This window comes from Oryctolagus cuniculus, chromosome 1, assembly GCF_964237555.1.
Source record: "Oryctolagus cuniculus chromosome 1, mOryCun1.1, whole genome shotgun sequence".
In the NCBI taxonomy this organism is placed as follows: domain Eukaryota; kingdom Metazoa; phylum Chordata; class Mammalia; order Lagomorpha; family Leporidae; genus Oryctolagus; species Oryctolagus cuniculus.
This window is the reverse complement of record NC_091432.1, coordinates 166,866,671-166,893,102: the sequence shown is the minus strand read 5'-3', so window position 1 is coordinate 166,893,102 and position 26,432 is coordinate 166,866,671. Positions and strand designations below refer to the sequence as shown.

Below are 26,432 nucleotides of genomic sequence, written 5' to 3'. Positions count from 1 at the left end.
ATCACAGACTACTTGATGTGTGGACTTAGAACCACAGAAGTTCTATACTTTAACAGTTGTTTCAAAAACTAAAGAGAGAACAAAACTAAACCCCAGTGAATAAGCATTGAGGCAAAATAAAATAAAGAATCTCCCATATAAAGATTCTCCTTTATTTAAAAAGGGTTAAGCATATGCTTCATTGTCTAAGCTGGCACACTTTCAGAATATAATGGGAGCCTATTGATAATTATACCCAGGTCTATCTTGCACAAATTGGAAGGTAGGTCACTCTACAGTCAGGGGACATTTGGTTGCATCTAGATGCAGAATCTTACCCTCCCTTAAGGTGAGGCAGTTCAGCCTACTTCACAGGATTAACTTCATATAAGTTAATAGCAAAATTACCTCTGGGAGTCAGTGAGTGATTATTTGGATAGTGTTATGTAGAACACATACATTTCTAGTTGCTCTGGGGTTGAAAATAAACTACCTAGCAATTATTGAGCACTTGCTGTCTTCTAGAACTATGCTTAGCATTACATATCTCAATGTATAAAGTATCTGCACTGACAACACAAGAACAGAGAGGCTGAGCAAGATGAAGAGACTCACTCAAGAACACTCAGTGGAAGGACTGGATCTTTGAACCCATGTCTCACTGACTCCAGAGCCTGACATCTCTATTGGAGTTTTTTGTTTGTTTGTTTTTCTTTTTCTTTTTTCTTAGCACAGATTTGCCTCAAAAGGTTTGGTTCTTGGCAACTGGGGATGCTTTCCAGAAAGATACTTCATGTCTGCTAGAATGTCTACTACATGTGGTGGTGTAGTGCCTGGCATGCTTTTGTTTGGAAAGAACAGCAAGCAAAGCAGACATCCAAGTGAATTGTTGTGGGTGTCTTTGTCAATTTGTGTACAAAGAAACCTTCTACTTTCTTATGATAGTGTTTTTTCTGTGTTGGTAGGCAATACAAAATAAAAATGAAAGAGTATGGCCAACTTTTTGAGACCTTACTCTGGGCTGGCTGTTGCACTGAACATAATAAAACTAAGTATAACTTGCAGGCTCTTCTGTGATGGCCCTGGAACTTTTTCTCATTACTTCTCATAAAACCCAGTATATATCTGTAGGCTGAGGAACCCAAAGTTAGAAGAGAAGGAGAAATTTAGAAAGAGTCTCATGGCTAGTATATGGCAAATCTGAGAACTGAAAACCTAAACAGATCCATAACCAAGATGTAATTGAATCAGTAATAAAGATGTTTTCAATAAAGGAAAGCCCAGAACTGATGGCTTCATTGCTGAATTCTGCCAGACATTTAATGAAGAACTAACTCCAGTTCTTCTCAAGTTATTCAAAGCAATTGAAAGGGAGTCTGTTTAAGTCCCTTGAAATTGAGAAGCTTCTGTACTGCAAAAGAAACAGGAAAGTGAAGAGGCAACTGACAGAATGGGAGAATATATTTGCAAACTATGCAACTGACAAAAGATTAATGACCAGAATCTACAAAGAGATCAAGAAACTCCACAACAACAAAACAAAGAACCCAGTTAAGAGATGGGCCAGGGACTTAAACAGACATTTTTCAAAAGAAATCCAAATGGCCAACAGACACATGAAAAAATGTTCAGGATCACTAGCTGTCAGGGAAATGTAAATCAAAATCACAGTGAGGTTTCACCTCACCCCAGTTAGAATTGCTTTCATACAGAAATCAACAAACAACAAATGCTAGAGATGATATGGGGGAATGTAAACTGGTAAAACCACTATTGAAGACAGTATTGAGATACCTCAAAAATCTGAATATAGACCTAACATATGACCCAGCCATTGCACTCCTGGGAATTTACCCAAGGGAAATGAAATCAATAAACAAAAGAGCTATCTGCACCTCTGTGTTTATTGCAGCTCAATTCAAAATAGCTAAGACATAAAAATCAATCTAAATGCCCATCAACTGAAGACTGAATAAAGAAATTATGGAATATGTACACTGTGAAATACTATACAGTGGTAAAAAAAATGAAATCCAGTCATTTGCAACAAAATGGATGAATCTGGAAAACATCATACTTTAGTGAACTAATCCAGTCCCAAATGGACAAATACCATGGGTTCTCCCTGATCTGTGAGAACTAATAGAGGACCTAAAACAAAAGCTGTAGAAATGAAATTGACACGTTGAGAAGCAATGACTTGAACAGTCCTTGTCTTGAGTGTTGAGGAACAGTGTTGATTTCTTTGTTTTTTTGTCTTTTTATTCTTCATGCTATATGTTGAACTCTTTACTTAACATAGAGTTAATCATGTATATAAAGTCAATTGAAAATAGATCTCAGTAAAAAATAAGAGGGGGAAGAGGAAGTTTTTTACTGTAAAGCTGGATAGTTCTGTATACATTAGGACTTACTTCTAAGAGTAGAATTTAAAAACTTGTTATGGGGCTCCAAATTCCAAAATTGGTAGTAAAATGCCATCTTAATTGTTAAAATGATCATAGTAGGTGTTAAAATGAACATATAGATAGGATTATGTGTTAAAGAGATCATATAGATACCATCATGTGCCTGGTAATAATAGAATTAAAAAGGAGGGAATGTCCAACATGGAAAACAATCCACACAGCAGATTCATAGAATGACAATTACTTTAAGAAACACTCTGGACAGAAGATCGCAGAATAGGGAGGGAGCACGCCGATGGTCTGGGAAGGGAAGGTTCAAAGACGGGTGAGAGTTTGTAGTTTCAGGGAAAGGGAAGCTCTTCCAAAACAGGGGAGGCAGGGTGGACCTGCGAGGAGGACATAGACGCCTGAAGAGCAGGACACCAGCAGGAGTGTCTGCGCACCAGCGCTGGAAGCCAAGGTGAGACAGGGAGCTCGCCCAGCACTGCTGTAATAGCCACCTCGCCCCTCCCCCAACCCACCCTGGGACGGACACTGAGACACGCACGACTGAGTGGGGGAGGAAATAAAAAATGGAACAGAGTGAGTGGCGCCTGCAGAAAGAGTGCGCGATTCAGGGGGACTAGTAGAGGGTCTAGGCAGGCCAGGATCCCTCCCCCAGGTCAGAGCTGCAGCGGGCGGGAAGCAGCCATCTTGTTTGTTTACATTCGGGCTTAAAGGAGAACTGCCTCTGCCTGGGCACTAATGCAGGAAGCAGCCATCTTGTTTGTTTTCATTCGGGCTTAAAGGAGAACTGCCTCTGCCTCGGCACTAACCTTTGGAGGCGGAGCCCAAGGATGGAGTGGAACAACATGACACTCCTTGCGCAGGGGTGGGCAGCAACGGAGGGCAGCTCATAGCCCTGACACCAGTCTACCTGAAAAACCACCCAGACGGAATGCCAAAAAGCAAAACAAAAACCCACAATAAGAATATAGAAGAACATATAAACTCGCCAATAGAGCAGGCTAAACCAACCATAACAAAGGCTGAAGAAGAAGAAGAATTTGAAACCATGCCAGAAAAAGAATTCAGAAAATTAATAATCAGAATACTTAGAAATAATGAGAAACAGTGTCGAGAGTTGAACGAAAAACAAGCCCAAGGATTAGAGATCCTAAAGAGAAGCCAGAATGAAATACTGGAATTGAAAAACTCAATTGGCCATATAAAAAACACCGTGGAATCCCTCAGAAATCGAACAGATGAAATAGAAGAGCGAATATCAGAATTCAAAGACAAACTTCCAGAAATAATACAGTCAGTTCAAACGCAGGAAGAAGAAATTAAAAAAAAAATACGGTCAGAGACCTACAAGATTCAATCAAACGGTGTAATGTTCAGATAATAGGAGTCCCTGAGGGGGTGGAAAGAGAGAATGGATTGGAAGGTGTTTTCAATGAAATAATATCAGAAAACTTCAAACAAAGGCAGCTGGATAACAACAGGCAAATTCAACAGATAGCCAGGACTCTGAACAGGGTAGACCAGAAGAGAAATTCACCGCGACATATTGTGGCAACACTCAGCTCGGTGACACACAAAGAACAAATCCTAAAATGTGCCAGAGAAAAACGACAAATCACATTCAGGGGTAAGTTAATCAGACTCACCCCAGACTTGAAAGAATTACTAAAGGATTTAAAGGGAGATACAGATTCAAATACAATAGTAACAGGGGACTTCAACACCCCACTCAGCAATGGACAGAACAACCAGTCATAAATTCAACAAGGAAACAACAGAGTTAATTGATGCTATAGACCAAATAGACCTAATAGATATCTTCAGAACCTTCCACCCCACAGCCACAGAGTTCATGTATTTTTCCCCAGTACATGGAACGTTCTCTAGGGTTGACCATATGCTAGGCCATAAAGGGAGCCTCCACAAATTCAAAAAAATTGAAACTATACCATGCGGCTTCTCAGACCATCGTGCAGTGAAACTCGAAATCAACAACCCAAGAATCTCTACACCATATGCAAATATATGGAGAATGGACAACATGATTCTAAATGAACAGTGGGTCATCGAAGAAATTAAAAGAGAAATCAAAAGCTTTCTAGAAACAAATGAAAATGATAACACAACCTATCAAAACCTGTGGGACACAGCAAAAGCAGTGCTAAGAGGAAAATTTATAGCAATTGGTGCCTACATCAAGAAGCTGGAAAGGAACCAAACAAATGAACTCTCCATGCACCTCAAGGATTTAGAAAAACAGCAGCAAATCAAGCCCAAATCCAGAAGGAGGAAAGAAATACTAAAGATCAGAGAAGAAATAAACAGAATTGAAACAAACAAAAAAAAATACAAAAGATTAACAAAACCAGGAGCTGGTTCTTTGAAAAAATAAACAAAATCGACACACCATTGGCCCAACTAATCAAAAAAAGGCAAGAGAAGACCCAAATCTGTAAAATCAAAGATAGTAATGTAAATGTAACAACAGACACAACAGAAATAAAAAGAATCATCAGAAACCAGTACAAAGAGATGTATGCTAACAAATTGTGGAATCTGGAAGAAATGGATAGATTCCTGGACACATACAACCTTCCTAAACTGAGCCGTGAAGATATAGAAAATCTAAACAGACCCATAACCATGGAAGAAATTGAATCAATAATAAATGCACTACCGAAAAAGAAGAGCCCAGGACCGGATGGCTTCACCGCTGAATTTTACCAGACATATAGAGAACAACTAACCCCAGTTCTTCTCAAGTTATTCAAAACAATTGGAAGGGAGGGAATCCTCCCAAATTCTTTCTATGAAGCCAATTTCACCTTAATTCCTAAGCCCGGAAAAGACACAACAGAGAAAGAAACTACAGACCTATCTCCCTGATGAACATAGATGCAAAAATACTCAACAAAATTCTGGCAAACCAAATCCAACTGCACATCAGAAAGACCATTCACCCAAACCAAGTGGAATTTACCCCTGATATGCAGGGATGGTTCAATATTCAAAAGTCAATCAATGTAATACATCACATTAATAAATTGAGAAACAAAAATCATATGATTATCTCAATAGATGCAGAGAAAGTATTTGACAAAATACAACACCCTTTTATGATGAAAACCCTAAGCAAATTGGGGTTAGAAGGAACATTCTTCAACACAATTAAGGCAATTTATGATAAACCAATGGCCAGCATCATATTGAATGGGGAAAAGTTGGAGGCATTTCCATTGAAAACTGGCACCAGACAGGGATGCCCACTCTCACCATTGCTATTCAATATAGTCCTAGAAGTGTTAGCCAGGGCCACCAGGCAAGAAAAAGAAATTAAAGGGATACAAATGGGAAAGGAGGAAGTTAAACTATCCCTATTTGCAGATGACATGATAATATATATAGGGGACCCGATAAGTCTCCTATAAGAGAGTATTGGAACTCATAAAAGAGTTTGGTAAAGTAGCAGGTAAAGTAGCAGGATACAAAGTCAATGCTCAGAAATCAACAGCCTTTGTATACACAGATAATGCCAGGGCCGAGGAAGAACTTCTAAGATCAATCCCATTCACGATAGCCACAAAAACAATAAAGTACCTTGGAATAAATTTAACCAAGGATGTCAAAGACCTCTATGATGAAAATTACAAAACACTAAAGAAAGAAATAGAAGACGACACAAACAAATGGAAAAACCTGCCATGCTCATGGATTGGAAGAATCAATATCATCAAAATGTCCATTCTCCCAAAAGCAATTTACAAGTTCAATGCAATACCAATCAAAATACCAAAGTCATTCTTCAAAGACCTAGAAAAAACAATGCTGAAATTCATATGGAGAAACAGGAGACTGAGAATAGCTAAAGCAATCCTCTACAATAAAAACAAGGCCGGAGGCATCACAATTCCAGACTTCAAGACATACTACAGGGCAGTTATAATCAAAACAGCGTGGTACTGGTACAAAAACAGATGGATAGACCAATGGAACAGAATAGAAACACCGGAGATCAATCCAAACATTTATGACCAACTCATATTCAACAAAGGACCTAAAACCAACCCCTGGAACAAGGACAGCCTCTTCAACAAATGGTGCTGGGAAAACTGGATGTCCACATGTCGAAGTATGAAGCAAGACCCCTACCTTACACCTTATACAAAAATCCACTCAACATGGATCAGAGAATTAGAGATGTGCCATGACACCATGAAACTAATTGAGAGCATAGGGGAAACCCTTCAAGATATTGGAACAGGTGAAGAATTCCTGGAGAAGACCCCGGAGGCACGAGTAATCAAAGATCAAATAAACAAATGGGATTACCTCAAATTGAAGAGTTTCTTTACCACAAAGGAAACAGGAAAGTGAAGAGGCAACCAACAGAATGGGAGACGTTATTCGCAAACTACACAACAGATAAAGGATTAACAACTAGAATCTATAAAATGATCAAAAAACACCACAAAATCAAAACAAACAACCCAATTAAAAAATGGGCCAAGGACCTTAACAGACATTTTTCAAAAGAGGAAATCCAAATGGCCAACAGACTCATGAAAAAATGCTCAGGATCCCTAGCCATCAGGGAAATGCAGATCAAAACCGCAATGAGGTTTCACCTCACTCCGGTTAGATTGGCTTACATACAGAAATCAACCAACAACAGATGTTGGCGAGGATGTGGGGAAAAAGGGACACTAATCCACTGTTGGTGGGAATGCGAACTGGTAAAGCCACTATGGAAGACAGTTTGGAGAGTCCTTAGAAACCTGAATATAGCGCTACCACAGGACCCAGCCATCCCACTCCTTGGAATTTACCTAAATGGAATTAAAGGGGAGAAAAAAGAGCCATTTGCACCTCAATATTTGTTGCAGCTCAATTCACAACAGCTAACACATGGAAGCAACCTAAATGTCCATCAACAGATGACTGGATAAAGAAATTATGGGATATGTACTCTATGGAACACTATACAGCAGTAAAAAACAATGAAATCCGGGCATTTACAACAAAATGGAGGAAGCTGGAAAGCATCATGCTGAGTGAAATAAGCCAGTCCAAAATGGACAAATATCATATGTTCTCCCTGATCGATGGCAACTAAACGAGCATCTAAAATGATACCCATTGAAGTGAAATGGACACTATGAGAGACAAGGACATGATCAGCCCTTGTCTAGACTGTTGAGGAACAACTTACTATTTTATTCCTTTTAGTATTTTTGTTGTTGTTGTTGCTCTGTTTGTTCTACATAAGACCACTGGTTGAACTCTGTAATTAATGCACAATCATTTTTAGGCATTTAAAAATTAACAGAAAAGTGATCTCTGTTAAACATAGGAGTGGGAATAAGAGAGGGAGGAGATATATAGGTTGGCACATGCTCACTCGGACTTACCTCCAATGGTGGAACTAGAAATGTGACAGGGGATTTCAACTCAATCTTACCAAGGAGGCAGGTACCAAAGTCAGCGCACTTGGTAAAGTGGTAAGTATAAATACACAACCGACCAAAAAGATAGGGTATGTGTCGATGAGATTTCACAAATAAGACCAGTGTAAGCAAATAATGAAGGATAGAATTAAAAGGGAGAGAAGGATCCTGCGGGGAAAACAGGACACACAGCAGACTCATAGAATGGCAGCACTCCTGCCTCAGAATCAACCCTTGGGACATTCGGATCTGGATAAAAGGTCCATGAGAGTCTCACAGGCATGGAAAGCCATGACACGGTGGCAAAAACCAATCTAAATGAAAGATCCTGGTGAACAAGACCCCAGCAGAAGGAACAGGCCATCAAGGAGAGAGGTGCCTTTCTCTGAAGGGAGGAAGGAACCTCCACTGTGATACGGCCTTGACTAAACAAGTTCAGAGTTGGTGAACTCAAGGGGCTTCCATAGCCTAGACATCTCATAGCAAGACTCTCGGGTGATTGCTGACATCATAAATAAGAGTGCCAATTGTTAACAACGGGAGTCACTGGGTACATGTTCCCATGTAGGATCTCTGTCCTTAATGTGTTTTACTATGAAACTTTTAAAAACAACACTACTAGTCAAACAATACCCTATACCTTGTGCGGTTGTGTGAGTGCAGCCTGTTGAAATCCTTGCTTAGTATATACTAAGTTGATCTTCAGTATATGAAGGTAATTGAAAATGAAACTTGATGAAGGGCAGGATGGGAAAGGGAGTGGGAGAGGGGAGGGCCATGGGAGGGAGGGAGGTTGGGGGGGAGCCACAACAATACACAAGTTGCACTTTGTAAATTCACATTTATTAAATAAAAAAAAACCAATATAACAAATAAAAAAAGAAAAAAAGAACTTAATACTTTACCCTTTTAGTATTTTTTATGTTCTACTTAAAACTATTGGTTGAACTGTAATTAATACACAATTACTATTAGGTGTTTAATTAATGCTATAACTAGTACTCAAATAGTATTTTACACTTTGTGTTTCTGTGTGGGTGTAAACTGTGGAAATCTTTACTTAATATATGCTAAATTGATTTTCTGTATATAAAGATAATTGAAAATTAATCTTGATGTGAATGGAAGGGGAAAGGGAGTGGGAGAGGGGAGTGTTGTTGGTGGGAGGGAAGTTATGGGGGGGGGATATTGTAATCCATAAGCTGTACTTTGGAAATTTATGTTCATAAAATAAAATAAAAACAAGTTGGAAATGAGGATCTGAAGTTTGACTAGGGAAGTGAAACCTGGGGTTGTGGATAAACACTTTTGGGAATCATCTGCATAGACATGGTAGTTAAAGTCACAAGAATGAAGGCTGGCATCGTGGTGCAGCTTCCTCCAGGTCTCCTATGTGTGTGCAGGGGCCCAAGGACTTGGACCATCTTCCACCGCTTTCCCAAGCCATAGCAGAGAGCTGGATTAGAAGAGGAGCAGCTGGGACTAGAACTGGCGCCCATATGGGATGCTGGTGCTGCAGGCAGAGGATTAACCTACTGTGCCATGGCGCCGGCCCCCATTCCACAAATATTTGAGGGGCCCCATGTGACTGACACAGGCAGAGATGAGACCTACAGTAGAGGAGCAGGAGGAAGAGGAGGTTACAAAGTTGATGGAAGAGAGTAGCAGGAAAATTTGGGACAAAGCAGAACCTGGGAATGCCTTGAAAGCTGAGGGAAGAGAACTTGGAGGAGTACAAGCTAATTAATTGTGATGGATATTTGCAGAAGGGTAAACACTGATGGCTGAGAACATGCCTTTTGGATTTGACAAGCAGAACTTACATTACCTTGGAGTTTCAGAATAGCTGTGGATGTGGAAGCCAGACTGTAGGGGATTAAGGCATTAAAGAATAGGGAGGAAAGACAAGAAGAGAGGGAAGACCAAGAAGCAGCTCCAAAAATTTGGTGAGAAGAGGAGAAACAGGGTTCCAATTTTCATTCTGACACCTGGTTTGGGAACAGAAAGGGCTTCTTAGGAGAACTGGATTTTGAAGGAAAGATTTAAAGGTGACACGAGGAGGGATATAGTGATATTCACTGCAAAGAAGGGGAGATGGGCAGCTCGATGATGGGGCAATCATGTAGACACATTTTAAATTACTGTTTGCTAGAATGGGAAAGCAGGAAGAGGGGAGCTTCAGGGAGTAAACTCGTTGTAGCAAATGAAAGGTGATCAGAGAGGAACAGGTTTAAACAGGTGAGGATCAGATACTACCGTGCATTGCCTTTTACTTTTTAGGCATTTTGGAGGCACCATGTCTCTTGCTAGGAAAAGACTTTGGAATCATGTTTGAGTCCTAGTTTTGTGAATGTGGGCAAGTTACTTAACCTGGCAAGGCCGGTTTCCTCATTTGGAAGAAAGAGGGTTTTATGATTTGCCTAACTAGGAGTAACTAGGGGTAACTAACTAGGAGACAAAATAAGTGATGCTGTGCATGTAAAATACTTAGTGTAGTGCAGCAAGTAGCATGCAATGTTAGCAATGACTCTTTTTATCTTAAACCACCTTTGGAGGATTGATTGGCATACAAAAAGCTATACATCCCCAAGTAGACAACTTGATGAGTGTGGAGATAGAGATGTATACCTGTGGGGCTGTCACTGCAGTCTATGCCTAAAACCCTTCCACCATCTCCAGAAGTTACATTTAACCTTTGTTTTTTTTTTCTCTTAGCAAAAATATAAATATAAAATACATTGTTGACTGTAGGCTCGGTGTTGTACAGATTTTGTATTGGAATTTTGTATTGTTTACACTGAATAACCTTAGTTGTCTCTGGCAGTGGTACAAAGGCTTGATATAATTTTCCTACCACTACCTAATGGCTTGACTCCAAAGGGTAGCATTTTCTTTTTCCCAATTTACATTTATTCTCTACTGCTTTTTTCTAATTGTGTGCACATGCATCAGTATGCAGATAACAAAATCCATCCTTATCTCCCCAAAGCCTATAGTTCATTCCCCTTTTTTACCAGCACTGATTGCAAAACCTCAATAACTTGTGGAGGCTGTGCACTCCGTAACTTGCCATCCCAATTCTCACTCAATCCTGAGTAGAGAGCCCATTCTTTCACCAAGGAAGCGAACGGAGGGTCTTTCCAGCCAGGAACATCACAGGTTACACATGCAACTTTAGTTTGTTTTTTTTTTTTTTTTTTTTTTTTTTAAAGAATGGCATTGCTTTGTATACTTGCAGATCCTGCCGACTATGCCAATTTGTGACAGCAAATTATTTTTCAGCTGTCTGCTGTGCACAGACTTAGTTACTTTCAGTTTAATTTGCAAGAAATACGCTGCAACCCTTGCAGTACACACTAAAATTATTTAGAGGAAAGATAAAGGAGTATAGATTAACAGAATGTTGCAATAAACATGGCTCCATTGCTTTAATGATACTATAGCAAGATGGTCCACTGATCCCTGTAGGGAGGGCCTGAGGCTGGACCCACTTCTAGTTTCCTGAACTCTGTTTTTTTTAATGAATTACCTTTTTTATTACTTTTGGAGTGACATTGGCCCAATGTCTTCCTCTTTAGCATCGGAGGCAAACCCCAGGAGGAGCCTTAGTTTGATTTTTGACTTTTGGACAATTTTTGTACATGTCCCTGCTGCCCACATTTATAGCACCCTTGTTTATTGGGCATAACCCTCCTTGTTGACTTTTGTAATGACATACCAAGCAGAGTGGCAGGTCCTGAATGTTCTGTTTTTAAGTGAATCCATTTTGCTAATTCCTTATCAAAGGGACTGTCACAGAACACCCCAATAACAGTAGCCAATTGACCCATGTCTGCATTGTACTTATGTTTCGTAGAATTTACAGTACCGTGGGCATCACTAGGCAATCTTCAATCCATACTGAGAATCAAACACCATTATTAATCATCATGGACATGTTTAACATTCAACTTGACTGCATGTTCCACCGGGATGAAATGGTAGCAGCAGAGGCTTGCTCCGGCTCTCCCTTAAAGCCCCCAAGGACAAGGGTGGCTCATGGCCAAGATTTTAGGCAAGCAGTGCATCCTGTCCCGGATCTTGGCCAGAGAGCCGAGACACGAAGCATGCCCACCTGTTTATCAGAAACCTTCCTTTATCCTCCCCGGGAACTGGCCAGGCTCCCAAGGAGCAGGAGAAGGTCATTCGGCAGCAGAGTTACTTATCTACCAGAGCTGAACCTAGATACAAGCCTCTCCATCCCAAAAATCTGTCCTTACATTTGGCCCTAGGGTTGCACCAAGGTATAGACGTAATTAACATCATAAGAATACAATACAAATTTCTCATACAAGTATACATCCAGCAATTAAACACAATAATATTCAATGTGTTTTAAGGATAAATTGAAACATATCTGAGGGGGAATTAGCCTCTTATTATCTGTAATTGTTACATTTTTGCAGGTTTGTGGAATCTTAACTATTTGCGGCATATTTTGATTTACATTTTTTTTTGTAAAGCAAACCAAGCATAATCTGTCCAAACATTCCTATCAATAATAGGGATAGAGTTAATACATAATACAAAAACAGAATGGGTAGTCTGGACACTTGGTCACAATTCCTCATTTTACATAGTAATATTAACTTTATGACAGATAACATTTACTTCAAATGAAATATTCAGATGCAGGGTGGGGGGTGTCCAGTGTACACTGATCTACCAGTGTTTCTTATCCACAACACCCTCTTCAGTAAACCGAAGACTAATTTTAATTTTTTTTAACAGCACTGATAAAGTGCTCTACGGTTTCTTTCTTTAACCCTATTCTCTACATCTGCAATAAAGTTTTCACAGCCTTTGTCATGGCTTGCTTTATTTCTTTAAATGCACATTTAAATCTTTTCCCAGCAAATCCCAATATTGCTCATCTAGGACTCCTTCTGAGAACCAAGGACTGACTATTCCTATAGCATTAATGAACTGTTTTGTGGCTCGCTGTTTTCTTAACCCTTGCTCCTCGCATCTTGAGTGAGGCTTTTAGCCCTTCTACAAACATTTCTTGCTTAGTTAGTGTTTGTCCCATAGTTTCGTTGCTCCACTTACCCTCGTAGCCTGTATCGCGGATGGGTTAGGATGCGGTGGCCACTATGCCGGTCTTTACTCACCTTCTTCGGGCCCGTATCACAGACAAATTGTCGGTGGTGGCTGTTATGAGACAAGGCAGCGACCTAAATGAAACAGCCGGCTCTTCCAGCGACATTCAGTTCAATTCCCGTTCCTCGAGCCCCACGTTAGGCGCCATTTGCCCCGGCCCGCTTGGTAATTAACTAGGACACGAGGAGGGCAGACCTAAATGAAGAGACAAACCAGACACAAGAAGGGAGACCAAAACAGTATTCTGATCAAGGTCCCACTTTATTGGAGAAGGAGGCAGCTTATATAGTACAAGGCAAGGATTGTAACAGTTGAGGGCAAGCAGGGGTCATTTTACAACATAGTTAGAAGGAATAGTTTTACAGGAGTTTTAAATCAACATCAGTTTGACAAGGGGAGTTACCGTGGGGTTTTACAGCCACCAAATACGCTTATAAGATACAAGAGGTCGTGAGGTCAGAGGGCACTGAAGCCAGAAGGCCAAGCGCCAACCATATCAGTGATCTGTACAAACAGAGCTTTCTAGTGATTTGTAGTGAAAGTTCATCTAAACAGAGGCCTCTACAGGGAAACCAACACAGTGGCTCCCAACAGTCTCCTTCCCTCCCCAAAGCCTATACCCATCTTAAGACTGTTATTGAGGAACTGTGCTGCTCTGTTTTCTTTCAAAGCAGTTTCTTTGAAATTGGCTAGAAAGGAGTTCAGTATGGACAATTTGGCACATTAGTGGGGAAGGTTAGATGAAGAATAATCTATAAAAAAGTGAGGTCAAAGGAAATCCATGCCAATAGAAAGCCTGAGTAAAAATTTGTAACCAATGACAGAATTATTTTTTTAAAAATACTAGTCTGTACATGAGAAAGCAATTTCTCTTCCACACCCATTATCTAATTCCAAGTTAGTTTGCATACTACTAAACTTTGGCCTATGGAATTTTAAAAAATTCAGATAATACAACTTTCAAGAATTTCTTTTCATGTTACCCCACCCTGCCCTAAAACCCAGAGAGAAAAGGCTCAGAATTTGAATATAGAGAATAATGTGGAGGTCTGTATATCAAATTAAATGTACAGTGGCCATTTGCATTTTCCTTAATTAATGTTTGCATTTGCTAAGAGATGACTCTCGTGGAAGGTCCTTCATCACAGTCCTGTGAAGCCAGTGCCTCTAGAACTGTGAGGTCTGGGTGAAAGAGATCGTGTCACACTTGTCTACTGCAAAGGCTCCGTTGATGTAGGACTTCTTGGTGTCTGAGTCTTTGTTGTTGAGGGTCACAGATTCCAAGGCAGAAGGGTTCACGATGTTGACTTCAGATGAAACATCCATCTGCTCCAACTCCTTCTTGGAGAGCTTTTCCACAATGCCGGTTCCAAAAGCATCGCCAAGGACGTTGAGCACAGTCATGAACCGGTCCCTGAGGAAGAGACAGCAGGAGTCAGGAGGCTCAGGTTTCATTTTTCTCCACCAATGGGTAGACAAAAGGATATGATGTGTTTAGATTTAAGTGAATGCTGTCCTCGTGGACACATACTGACTGTCACACTCAGTTCTTGACACGCACATGAGCTCCCTGAATCTTTACAATAACCTAATGAGACAGGCAGGATGTTCTCCATCTTACAGATGATGCAAGTGGCCTTCAAAGAGGCTAATGAATCTGTTCAAGGTCAAAAGCCAGTCAGACGTCTGTGCTCACGCCACTGCCCTGCCAGTGCTGGAGACGCCTGGGGAGACAGATGTTTCTGAACCAGCTAGTTCTGAGCCTCTGATGCTGAAGCACAGTGCAGATGGGCCAGGATGGCTGTGGGCTTTGTGATGTCTGGGGCCTTGCCCCGCTGCTTCTTCCTGTTATTATTCTGCAGTTACCTTGTCCCACACCCAGCTCCCAACCTTGAACATTATCAGGTACAGTGAGCTAATGGACTTCATTGGCTTTTTAAAACCTTTGCTTAAGGTTATGAGGAGTGAGTTTTTAAGCATGTTATCAGATAGCCTGGTCAGAGGGAAACTGAAGCAGCCCCAGATGGCTCATTAGGCAATCTGGGGGCAGAGTGATGACAGACTGCAGATTCTCCGCCCATCTGGCTGCGCAGTGCACTTATTCCAACTCACAGGAGCCAGTCGACAGCAATGATCACGGTGACATCCTCAGCGGGCAGCCCCACAGCACTCAGCACAATCACCATGATCACCATGCCAGCCTGGGGCACACCGGCAGTTCCAATGCTGGCAGCTGTAGCTGTGACGCTGTAGCCAAAACACAAGCAGGAACGGGATTAGACACCTACTTCTCCCTCTAAGGCCCCCGGCCTGCAGCATTTAGTAAGTCCCAGTGGCTGCTACCTCCCTGTTCCTGGATTGGGCAGTCAGAATCTGCCATTGGCTGAAAACCAGCTCTGCCTTGCTGTCGGATAAAAGCCATATGCAGTGAAGAATATGAGGCCATGTTCTTGTTCGGGGAGAGGTGGCAAATCAAACGCAGGAAAATATAGAGGAACTTTCAGAGCAGCAGCCAAAAGATGAGCAAGAGAGGTATCCAAGAGCAAGGCAAGAGTTTACCAGCTGGGAATGCTTACAGAAGCTTTTTACCCATCCATACATACATCCCTTTTAAATAAGGGCCAGGTATCTGTTCACCTGCTTTCCCCCTCACTGCTGCCATCTACTCCCCTAACCAACCACTCACTGAGCATCTAGTATGTGTCAAGAATTTAAGTTGTCTTGAAGGAAGGGCAGAGGCGTAGTGTAGTGGTAGCAGTGGATGGTCAAGGGTTTATCAGGTAGAGTCAAAGAAATTAGGCCAAAAGGTTAAGCAGTTTTATGTCCCTTTTTTTTTTTTTTTTTTTTGAACATCACAAGATTCTTGACCTTTCTGGGAACTGTCTTTTAGGGAACTGAATTGAGAAAGCTCCAGGATTCCCATCCAAGGTACAAACATTTATTCCTGACTGCTCTTTTTAGCCAGTGGATTCGCTTTGTGCAATAGGAAGAGAAATCTGGAATCTAGGAGGAGCAGCCAGATGAACTTTATTGCCATGTATTTAAAAAGATACCTCATGGGCAGCTAAGATGTGGCTAAGGACTTTTCTCTTCAAAATGTGTAGCTGCTCCATGCTGGAGGGAACAAGAGCTCCCCACCCTATAAAGTCCTTTGCTTTGGATGTGCACTGAGGGAAGACCCATGCTACTTCTGGAGACAAGTCCTCCCCCTCAGGCAAGATTGAACCGCAGCTGGGATGTCAGTGGGTTGAAAGGTGAAGGTGTTTGCACAAAGTTTCGGGCCTGTGTCATCTTTTAGGTTTGTTCTGACTTAAGCAATCTTTGGAAAACCCAACTATATTTCTATGCGGATTGAAAAAAAAGTAGGTGAATGCATCAGGGGTTTTTCTTTATCTGAAGTGATTTGTGCCCATGCCCAGTGATCCCTTTCAAAATCCTTAACCTGTCATGGGGAACCATGTGCCTGTAGCTTGAGGCTGAGCTTGAAACTCAAAATTCATCAGCCCAGGAAGACTCTGTCCTTGGGCCTGGGCTTTGCTGGTTATATCTTGGCAGTTTGAGTGGCTTTGGTCTGCAACATACATATCTGGATAGGGAAAACAGTATCAAAACTTCTTCCTGCTGCTTCAATGTATTTGAGGTTGACTTAGGTTTTCACAGAAGAAAACATAATAATCATTGGTACAAAGTTCTTTCCTGGGCCTGTGGTCTAGTTTTAGGACAACCCTCTGAACAGGCTGTGAGCTGAAGGGAGACACCCTTGGGTTACACGTCTGGTTCTGTGGTTTTACTAATGGCGTCTCCTTAGACAGGTTACTTCTCTGAATCTTAACTCCTCGCCTGGATCCAGGCGGAATGGATCTAGGTTGCAGGGCTGCAGAGAAGATGACAGGAGGGAATCCATATAAAGTATCTGGGCCAGTGCCTGTAGAGTAGAAGCTTAACAACATGTCATTTCTGCTGACCACCTTCGCTGCAGGGGCAGGTGCTTCCACCACGTCTACTGCTACCATGGCTGCTGCTGCTACTATGGGGGTGGCTGGGAGCTGGGGGGGGGGGGGACTTCCAGAAGTTCATGGAAAATGGGATTAAAAGATAAATATTTTGGTTCAAAAAATGTGGATCCCTGTGTACAAGAGGTCTTCAGGAAAGTTATTGGAAATTCATAATTATGAAAAAGATATTATGAAAAATTCATAATTATGAAAAAAATTTTACAGCAAAATAAACTTGTGTTAACTCTTTTTCCATGAACTTTCTGAAGTAGCCTGGTATTACTACTCTTTTCTCTATTTTTTTTTATTTTCTATTTGGCCGTCCCCCCAGCAGCAGTAGTCACTTTGGAAGCTGGGCTGAGTGAAGGGCTTTTCAGCTTAGAGCCAATAAGATCCGTGGCTCTGACCTGAAGTCCTTCAACTCCAGGGCAGGTCCATTTCCAGTGATGCAACTCTTGGCTGGCAGAGCTGCCAGGGCTCTTCATAAGTTAACTTCTGCTGAGCCCAGGCTTACCACACTGAAAGCCAGTTCAGTGGACTGGCCTGTTGGGTCTCCTTGAGGGCATATCACTGTACAGAACAGCCATTAATAGGCTGCCACCTATCTTTCCATTTCTGATGCCCAGCTTTCTTTTCCTCCTGATTTTTGTTAAAGCAGACCAGAGGATGCAAGTCAAGGGGGTGCTCAAATCCCAGATCACTTACTGACAATAGTAATATAAAATGAAAATTTAGAAAGTAATTTCAATCATTAGATAACAAATACAGCAGTTTCAATTAAACTTTAACTGTTTTTTAATTTACCAATTGATTCAAATTACTTTCTGCTCTTAGTAACCTGTTAACCATACTTTCTCTCAGTTGGTACCTGTAATACATTATTGGCTTCATCTGTTTACAGTGCCATCCCAAAATACTGAATACAATAGATGTGGCTGGAAAAAGTCCATCAGAACCTATAGGAGGACAGCTAAGCACAGAACCAACAACGTTTTAGTTTTATGAGCAGCAAATCTGATATATAAAACTGCGGATGACAAGAGACTTTAAGTTGCCACATTTAAAATTATAAACTCCTTATAAACTCAACAAGAGGCACTTGCTTACTTCACATAGCATTTTTGAAAGCACCTGCAGGATTTTACAGAACATTTAACTCTTAAGGTCTCTGTGGCTTTCTCATTAAGATCCAATATTTCTTTCTTTCATAACCTTCTGTGACTTCCACACACCCTCTTCAACTTACTTGAAACATTCCATCATTTCCATTCCAGTCTAGAGTAAACTAGCCATCAGGATGAAGTCAATCTTACAAACTTTGTCCTTTCTTTATTCAAAATAACTCTTTCCTTTTAACCTTCCTTACCAAATGCACATTTCTATAACATTTTTAACACAAATTTAACATGCTGAGTATACAAGAGTTTACAATAAATTAGCAATTACACCTAAATGGCTTAAGATGCTGATATTTCTCTACTTGAATTCAATTAAAATTAAAATTAAAATTGCATTCATCTAAAACAAGTACCAATTACCCATTGCTGTTTCATTGAGTACTGATTGCCCGGAAACCTGTTAAAAGAAATTGCAAAAATAAGTTCAGCAAGTTACAAAGCAATATTTTCAAAGGTAGTGGTCTACTTAGATTCAAAGAAAGGAAACCAGAGGAGGAGGCTAGAGAGCCACGTGTCAGGAACAGGTCCTTTTAAAACTTTGCCAGAGGGTGGCCAGGGAAGCAGGAGCAGCGAATCTCATTAGGATGGGGGTGGTGAGATTGACACTGGTGGTTGGGCCACGTGGCTACCTGGCTTCCAGAAATGGCAGAGGGGAGAGGCAGGACATGGGGTGGGGCAGGGCAGAAGAATGCGCATATGGGGGCGGGAGGTTCCTGGCTAGCTATGTGGTCCCCAGGAACTCAGAAGGGTGGAGAGTTTGGCAGTAACACAGAAGAGGTGTCCTTAGGCAGTGGGGGCCCAATCTTGGCCAGCAAGACCTGGGCTGTTGAGCAGGCAGAGAGGAAAGTAGAGGAGAAGGGAGTAGGACGGGAGCGGAGGTCACAGAAAGCCTGGACATATGGGACCATTTTCTCTCCCTGCGGCAGAAATTCTCAAGGTAATTAGGCCATGCCTGAGTGGAGTAGAAGATTAGGCGTTTACTCCATAGGTCGTGGACCAGTCCCAGTTTATTCAAGTTCTTTAGGAGGCAGGCCAGGGGGCATTTTGAGTCCCACCCTCAGGATTGGCCAGATCCCATGGTGTCCCCGGTAGCCCGGATCTACTGAAATTCGGTAAGGCATCCCCTGTCCCGGACTTCAGCAGATGGATTAGAGGTCAGTCCTCTACGGGGCCAAGCCAGCAGCAGGACGTCTCCACAACTGCTGGGAGGCTAAACAGTGGAGAACAGAGGCCACGTGCGCATGATTTGGAGGTCTCTGTCCGGATGGAGAGCTAGCCAGAGATCACAGAGACTGGGCCAACCCAGAGGAGGGAGGGAGAGCAAGGGAGGAGTTACTTACAGTTGGTCGAGCTTAGTCTATAGTCAGCCTGGGGCACCAGACAGGGTCAAGGAGCAAGGGGGCCTCAAACTCAGAAAGGGGAGGCTCACAGCCTCAGCTCCCCGGTTTCGGCACCATCTGTAAGGTGTCTGGCGCGTAACAAATCTTCCCAGGCAGACAAATCAATTCATTCACAGGCTTTTATTGGGGTTCCGCTCCCGGGCAAGGTTCCCCGGTCCCAACAGAGCAACAGAGTAGGGGCCGGAGAAGTCGCCAGTACTCTTAGTATATATACCCTGGTATTATTACTATTACTACAATAGCCAGAATGACAAGCAAAAATTCAAAACCTGAAAATCTAAAATGTTCCAAAATCTAAAACTGTTTTTATTAAAGGTTTTGTTATTTTCTCATCAATTCTCTTGTTAATGTGATATTAATACAGAGAACAGGGGCTGGTGCTGTGGTATAGTGGGTAAAAGTGTTGCCTGCAGTACTGGTATCCTATATAGGCACCGGTTCAAGTCCTGGCTGCTCCACTTCCGATTCAGCTCTTTGCTATGGCCTGGGAAAGCAGTAGAAGATGGCCCAAGTCCTTGGGCCCCTGTACCCATATTGGGGACCCAGAAGAAGCTCCAGGCTCCTGGCTTCAAATTGGCACAGCTCTGGCCATTGCAGCCATCTGGGGAGTGAACCAGAGGATGGAAGATCTCACTCTCTCTGCATCTACCTCTCTAACTCCGCATTTCAAATAAGTAAATCTTTTTTGTGTGTGTGTGTGACAGGCAGAGTGGACATAGAGAGAGACAGAGAGAAAGGTCTTCCTTTGCTGTTGGTTCACCCTCCAATGGCCACTGCGGCCGGCGCAATGCAGCTGGCGCACCACACTGATCCGAAGCCAGGAGCCAGGTCTCCTGGTCTCCCATGCGGGTGCAGGGACCAAGGTTTGGGCCGCCCTCCTGGGCCACAGCAGAGAGCTGGCCTGGAAGAGGGGCAACTGGGACAGAATCCGGCGCCTTGACCGGAACTACAACTCGGTGTGCCGGTGCTGCAGGCAGAGGATTAGCCTATTGAGCCATGGTGCCAGCCTTAGTAAATCATCTTTAAAAAATATACAAAGAATAGATTCAGTGTAGTTCACAGATAGAATTTTAATAATATAATGATATTTTCCTCTCTTCCTCCCTCCTCACTTTTTTTTTTCAAAAGATTCTTTTTTAAAAGATTTATTTATGGGGCCAGCGCCAAGGCTCACTTGGTTAATCCTCCGCCTGTGGCGCCAACATCCCATATGGGTGCTGGGTTCTTGTCCCGGCTGCTCCTCTTCCTGTCCAGCTCTCTGCTGTGGACTGGGAGGGCAGTCGAGGATGGTCCAAGTGCTTGGGCCCCTGCACCCACATGGGAGACCAGGAAGAGGCACCTGGCTTCGGATCCATGCAGCGCGCCAGCCGTGGTGGCCATTTAGGGATTGAGCCAACAGAAAAGGAAGACATTTCTCTGTGCTCTCTCTCACTGTCTATAACTCTACCTGTCAAATAAAAAAAAAAAAAGATTTTGAAAGGTAGAGGTACACAGACACATACACACACACACACATACACAGAGAGAGAGAGAGAGGGAGGGAGGGAGGAAAGGAGGGAGGGAGGGAGGGAGAGATGGAGAGGGAGATCTTCCATCCAGTGGTTCACCCCTCAAACGGCCACAACAGCTGGAGCTGGGCCAGGCCAAAGCCAACTCTGCAGGCAACAGCTTAACCCATTATGCCACAATGCCATCTCTCCCCCTCCTTTCTCTGTCTTAAAATTGGAAACTTTGAGTGCCAACATGACACCAAAAGTTTGGAGAATTCCATAACTTGACTTCATGTTACAGCTCTTACTCAAAACACTGGCACACTAAATTATTCCAAAATCTGAAAAAGCCCCAAACAGTTCAGGCCCCAAGTATTTCAGTACGAGATTCTCAACCTATACTAGTAAAACAATAACTACTGTTACTCCTCACTCCCCCAGCTCTGTTTAGGCACCAAATCCTGTAATCATCTTTCACCATAACACAATTTATCCCATGTTCAATCAGTTGTAAGCAAATATCATAAAACCACAAAAGGGTTTGTTTTGAGTGGATGTTTCTTTGGTGCACATTCCACAGAAAGAAACATATTAGGGGTCTAGAAATATCTTTCACCATTAGCCATATGGGCTATAACTATAGCCTGTAAAGTTAAAACTAACTTTTATTATTTCCCAGGTTGAGCCAGAGAGGATTTTTTTATGTTAAGTCAATGATGGCTTTGGGCATCACAGTTGTGATTGGTCTGGGGCCTGTAATTACCCGCAAGTCAGATTTAAGAAGACACAAGAGAATCGGGGGAGCGGTTTGGATGAAAAAGGACTATATAGCCTCTAGGACCAAAGTTGATTCCTTTAACAGGTCACAAGCATTGGTAGAAAGAGCTAGAAAACTTATCAAAATGGGAGAGGGAGGGAGTTCATCATCAAATGGCAAACACAAGAGAGAACTGGCACCTCTTACAACCACTCCTTGGAAACCAGTCTAGTGCTGACAGGGTCCCCCAGGCTGGGGTGGGGGAAGAGGGAAAACACATGGACATGTAAAAGTAACAACTGCTGAAGCTGCACGAGTGTTTATGGAGCAGGAACTTTGCCAGGCACAATTCCAGGGCTCAGTTTTAACACACTCTCTGCACTTGTAACTACAGGACTCTACACAAGCTCTTTTGGCAAGGGCTTCTTTAGCCAATAGCACATTTTTATAGATTCTGCAGCACTGGTGTAGCTCCCCAGCTGATATGCCACATGGTGTATTTGCACTTGACTTCAGTCAATTCCAAACAAACAGGAATACATACTTTATGATTTAGGGTTGGGGAGATCTTTAAAATTGTACTGTATTAAAACACTGTTGGTAAACAACATTCTTACTTGATATCTAGGCTGGGGTAACAGGAGCAAATTAACTCTAAAAGGTTCAGATCCAACCTTGAGCTGGCCTCGGGACACAGCTTAGTCTTAAACTTACCTCTGTGCTGAACTAGAGTCACTAAGTTAACTCTCATCCCAGCCTATCACTCCAATAGACCTTTCTGCAATGGCAGAATTGTTCAGTATCTGCGCCCTCTGATTCAGTTAGCCATCAGCCACCCATGCTGGTGGCTACCACCTTCAACAGTGCTTTCCTAGAGAAACAACTCTGGCAAGACTCAATATTTCTACCATTTCTTTGAGCATCTTTTTAAGTCTTCATTGGACTCAAATTCTTTTAGGCCCCCTTTTCTCTGTTAGGATCTTCCAAGGCTCAGTCCTTTGCCTCCCTTCTCTCCTCTACACACTCTCCCTGTATAATGACATACATTGCCAGCATGACTGAGTGCTCACTATGTAGGCGCTGCTCCAAGCATTTTATATGCATAATCGTATTTAATCACCACTACTTGAGTAAATTATAGGTACTATTATTACTCTCACGTTGCAGGTGAAAAAACACAAGATTAGAGAATCCACTCCACTTGTGCAAGGTCACAGCTAATAATGGTGTTGCTGATTCAAACTCAAGACAACTGACTGCTGACCCACATGTGTAATGGTCATTAAGCTCATGACCTCACTTCTGTATCTTCTGGTCCAGGCATGCGTTTCTCACTGCATATCTCCAGCTGGAACTATTAAAGGCATTGTAATTCAGTGGACCACAAGTATAAACTCTATCCTTCCACCTATCTCTATTCTATAAACCCATCCAGCAATCTAGGATCACCTACCAATCCTGGGAGTTATCCTAACCTTCCTCATCCCTCATCCTGTATCCAAGTTATGACTCTTCCATTCATTAGCTCTTCCTTATTCCCAGTGTCAGTGCCTTGACAGAGGCCATTTCATTCCTAACCTGGACTTCTGCTAATAGTCTTCTAACTGGTCTTCTGGTCTGTGGTCCCTGTGTCCATCCAAATCATTCACCACACTGACAATTACCTTTAGAAAATGTGTACCTGACTTTTCTCTGAAGGGAGGAGAGAACTTCCACCTTGCTTATGGCCCTGTCTAAAAACCGACAGAGTTTGTGAACTCAAAAGGCTTCCCTAACCTTGCCAGCCTCACATGACCACTGACATCATAAATAAGACTGTCAATTGTTAAATCAACAACAGGAGTCACTGTGCACTTGCTCCCCATGCTCGACCTGTCCCTAATGAGTTGTACTATGAGAATTAATGGTAAAACTTTGTCTTCAAACTGTACTTTATACTTTGTGTGTCTGTGTGAGTGCAAACAGTTGAAATCTCTCCTGAGTAAAGAGTTGGTCTTCTGTATATAAAGTCAATTAAAAATTAATCTTAATGGAAAATGGAACGGGAGAGGGAGTGGGAGGTGGGGTGGGTGGGCGGGTATGAGGGGAACAAACACTATATCCCTAAAAGCTGTACACATGAAAATTTGTATTCATTAAAATAAAAACCTTCAAAAAAAAAAAAAAAAAGAAAGAAAGAAAATGTGTCCCTGTCCTTAATATGATAAATCTTCTAAGATCCTTCCATGAGCTCCCCATATAGAAGTTTCATGATATGACCCCTGCTTCCTCATTCTTGTGTGTCCTCTATACTGTACTAGGTATGCCAGCCATCCCAAATAATCTGCATTCTATAACCAGGCCATGGCTACATTACAAGCCCCTGTACATGGTCTTAATCCAAAGTGCCCTAAACACTCTCCATTGCCTGCTGAAGTTTTATTCCTTCCTTTAGAGGAAGATTCCACTAAACACCCGCCTCAGTGAGCTTCCCCTCCCCTCCCCTTTCCAGGTCAAGCCAGCCTGTTTTCCCTGGCAACCACCATGCAAAATCTCATTCTAGCCCTTATCACAGCCCTCAGCTTTCACTGAGCTGTCTATATCCTCACCCAGCCAGGACCCCTTAAAATCATGGGCTGACCCTTATTCATCCTTGAGTCTCTGGTGCCTACTCTCTTCCCAGCACCTACTGAGCACAGAGTTTTGCCCTTGATTAGCCAGACCCTGAAGCCTAAATCTTGCATACCATAATAAACCCACCACTTATAATATAGTTTCCTGCAGAGACCAAGGAAAATGATCTATCACAGGGCCCTTCTTGGCCTCCCTTCTTAGATCGAGTTTACTTGAGGCAACCCAGTGACAGGACACAAATGAGTGCGATGCCATCCCCCACCTGAGAGTGATGAGCTGCCCGATGCTCAAGTCCATGTCATTCAACTGTGCGATAAACATTGCTGCCATTGCCTCATAGAGTGCAGCCCCATCCATGTTGATTGTGGCACCAACGGGCAACATGAATCGAGTGATCCTCTTGTCCACATGGTTCTTTTCTTCTGCACAGTGGAAAGTGACAGGCAGTGTTGCTGAACTGTGTGATCAAAACAGAAAAGAACGTTGGGTCTAGGAAGGGTACTTCTCAATCCCTACCCGTAAAGACACCTCTCTTCTAAATAGTAGATCAAGAACCCAAAGCATACTGGCACTTTTGGCAGATCGAGGAATCAGAAGGCGCAGTGCCCACTACTGCTTCAAGCTCCACGGGAACCCTCCCTGGGCTGCAGGCCATGCCAAGGCGGCAAGGACTCAACAGGGTGAAGGGACAGGGTCTAGGACATGGCCAGAGATTATGGAGGCATTTTTCAAATGTAAGGCAGCTAGGAACACAAGTGGGAGTCTGTTTCATGTGATAGAGTGTGGTCTGGAGCCTTCATCCCAAAACCGCTCTTCTGCTTACCTGGAAGAGATCATGAATGCTGTCAGGAGAGCCTGGGTCATTCCCATGGCAAATCGGAAAGGGTTCTTTCGCACCACAATGAAATATATTAGAGGGAGAATGACAATGGAGTGGATTGCAAACCTGCAAACAAGAGACAGTTTCAAAGGTAACACCACCTGCTGGAACTTAGTCCTGTTGCCAAACACCTTCTTTATTCATGATGTTGTTTAACTTTCATCATGAGGCAATGAGAAAGAGGGAAGTCAGGCAGGCACGTGGGAGTAGGTCCCTATGTGCATGAGGACACAGAGGCTCTCTCATTCAGTGAAGCTTCTTGTCAAAGCCAGCAGCTGAATGCTAATGCCAACACTCATTTAACATGGTTAATGACCTGCCACCATGCTCCCTGAGACATTCCTGCTGTATATGCTGAACACTCTTCCCTCCTTGCTGCTTCTGAATTACTTTATTTTTAATGTTTATTTGAAAGGCAGAGTCACACTCACAAACATACACACACACACACACATACACAAATAAATCTTCCATCTGTTGGTTCACTTCCCAGATGCCTGCAACAGCAAGAACAAGAGCTGGGCCAGGCTGAAGCCAGGAGCCTGCAACTCCATCTGGGTTTCCCACATGGGTGGCAGGTGCCCAAGCACTTGAGCCATGCACTGCTGCCTCCCAGGGTATGCACTAGCAGGAAGTTGGATTGGGCTGGAACTTGATCCCAGCATTCTGATATAGGGGGTGGGCATCCCAAGTGGAGGTCTAATGCACTGCACCACAATGCCCATCCCATGCTGCTGGATTTTTACTCCTCCTCTATGACTAAGCAAAACATCCCTTTCCTCCAGGAAGCCTTTGCTCACTTTCCCAGGAAGAGCTGATCCTTCCCATCTTGGCTCTCCTTACGTCCCCCACATTGTGCCTCCTCACGAGCCCTCATTCCCTCCATCCCCGGGGCCACCGCTGTCTTGCTGGATGGCACCCACTAAGAGGGAAGTCAGAACTGCGATCAGAGAGGAATCCCTGTTCCTCCACAGTCACGCTTTAGGACTGCTCCTCTTTTCTTTATTATTCCTTCCTGCCTGCGCAAACTGTCCCTTGTCTCACATGGAAATCTGCAGGTCACACAGAAGAGGGGCCTTAAAAAAATGAGGCCTGCTTGTCAGATGTCATGAATATGTAAGTGACAACTTAGAGTTTACAGGT

The 26,432-nt window shown here is 42.7% G+C and overlaps 2 protein-coding genes across 6 annotated transcripts in view; one reads left to right on the top strand and one right to left on the bottom strand.

The window, feature by feature from the left end:
- GLIS3 (GLIS family zinc finger 3) overlaps positions 1-26,432 on the top strand; it is a 797,279-nt gene that overhangs the window by 26,363 nt on the left and 744,484 nt on the right. The window lies entirely within an intron of this gene.
- Positions 13,976-26,432, bottom strand: part of LOC127493723 (excitatory amino acid transporter 3-like) — a 60,035-nt gene continuing 47,578 nt past the window's right edge. The window contains exons 9-13 of one of the 2 annotated variants that reach the window (XM_070051570.1): positions 25,233-25,355; positions 24,672-24,866; positions 18,510-18,546; positions 15,089-15,223; positions 14,252-14,390 (exon numbers count right to left, since the gene is read on the bottom strand). In XM_070051570.1, coding sequence (XP_069907671.1) covers positions 15,125-15,223; positions 18,510-18,546; positions 24,672-24,866; positions 25,233-25,355 — 454 coding nt within the window. In that variant the 3' untranslated portion in view covers positions 14,252-14,390; positions 15,089-15,124. Of the gene's footprint in view, positions 14,391-15,088; positions 15,224-18,509; positions 18,547-24,671; positions 24,867-25,232; positions 25,356-26,432 lie in introns of both variants that reach the window. The other variant, XM_070051566.1, reaches the window with a different exon arrangement.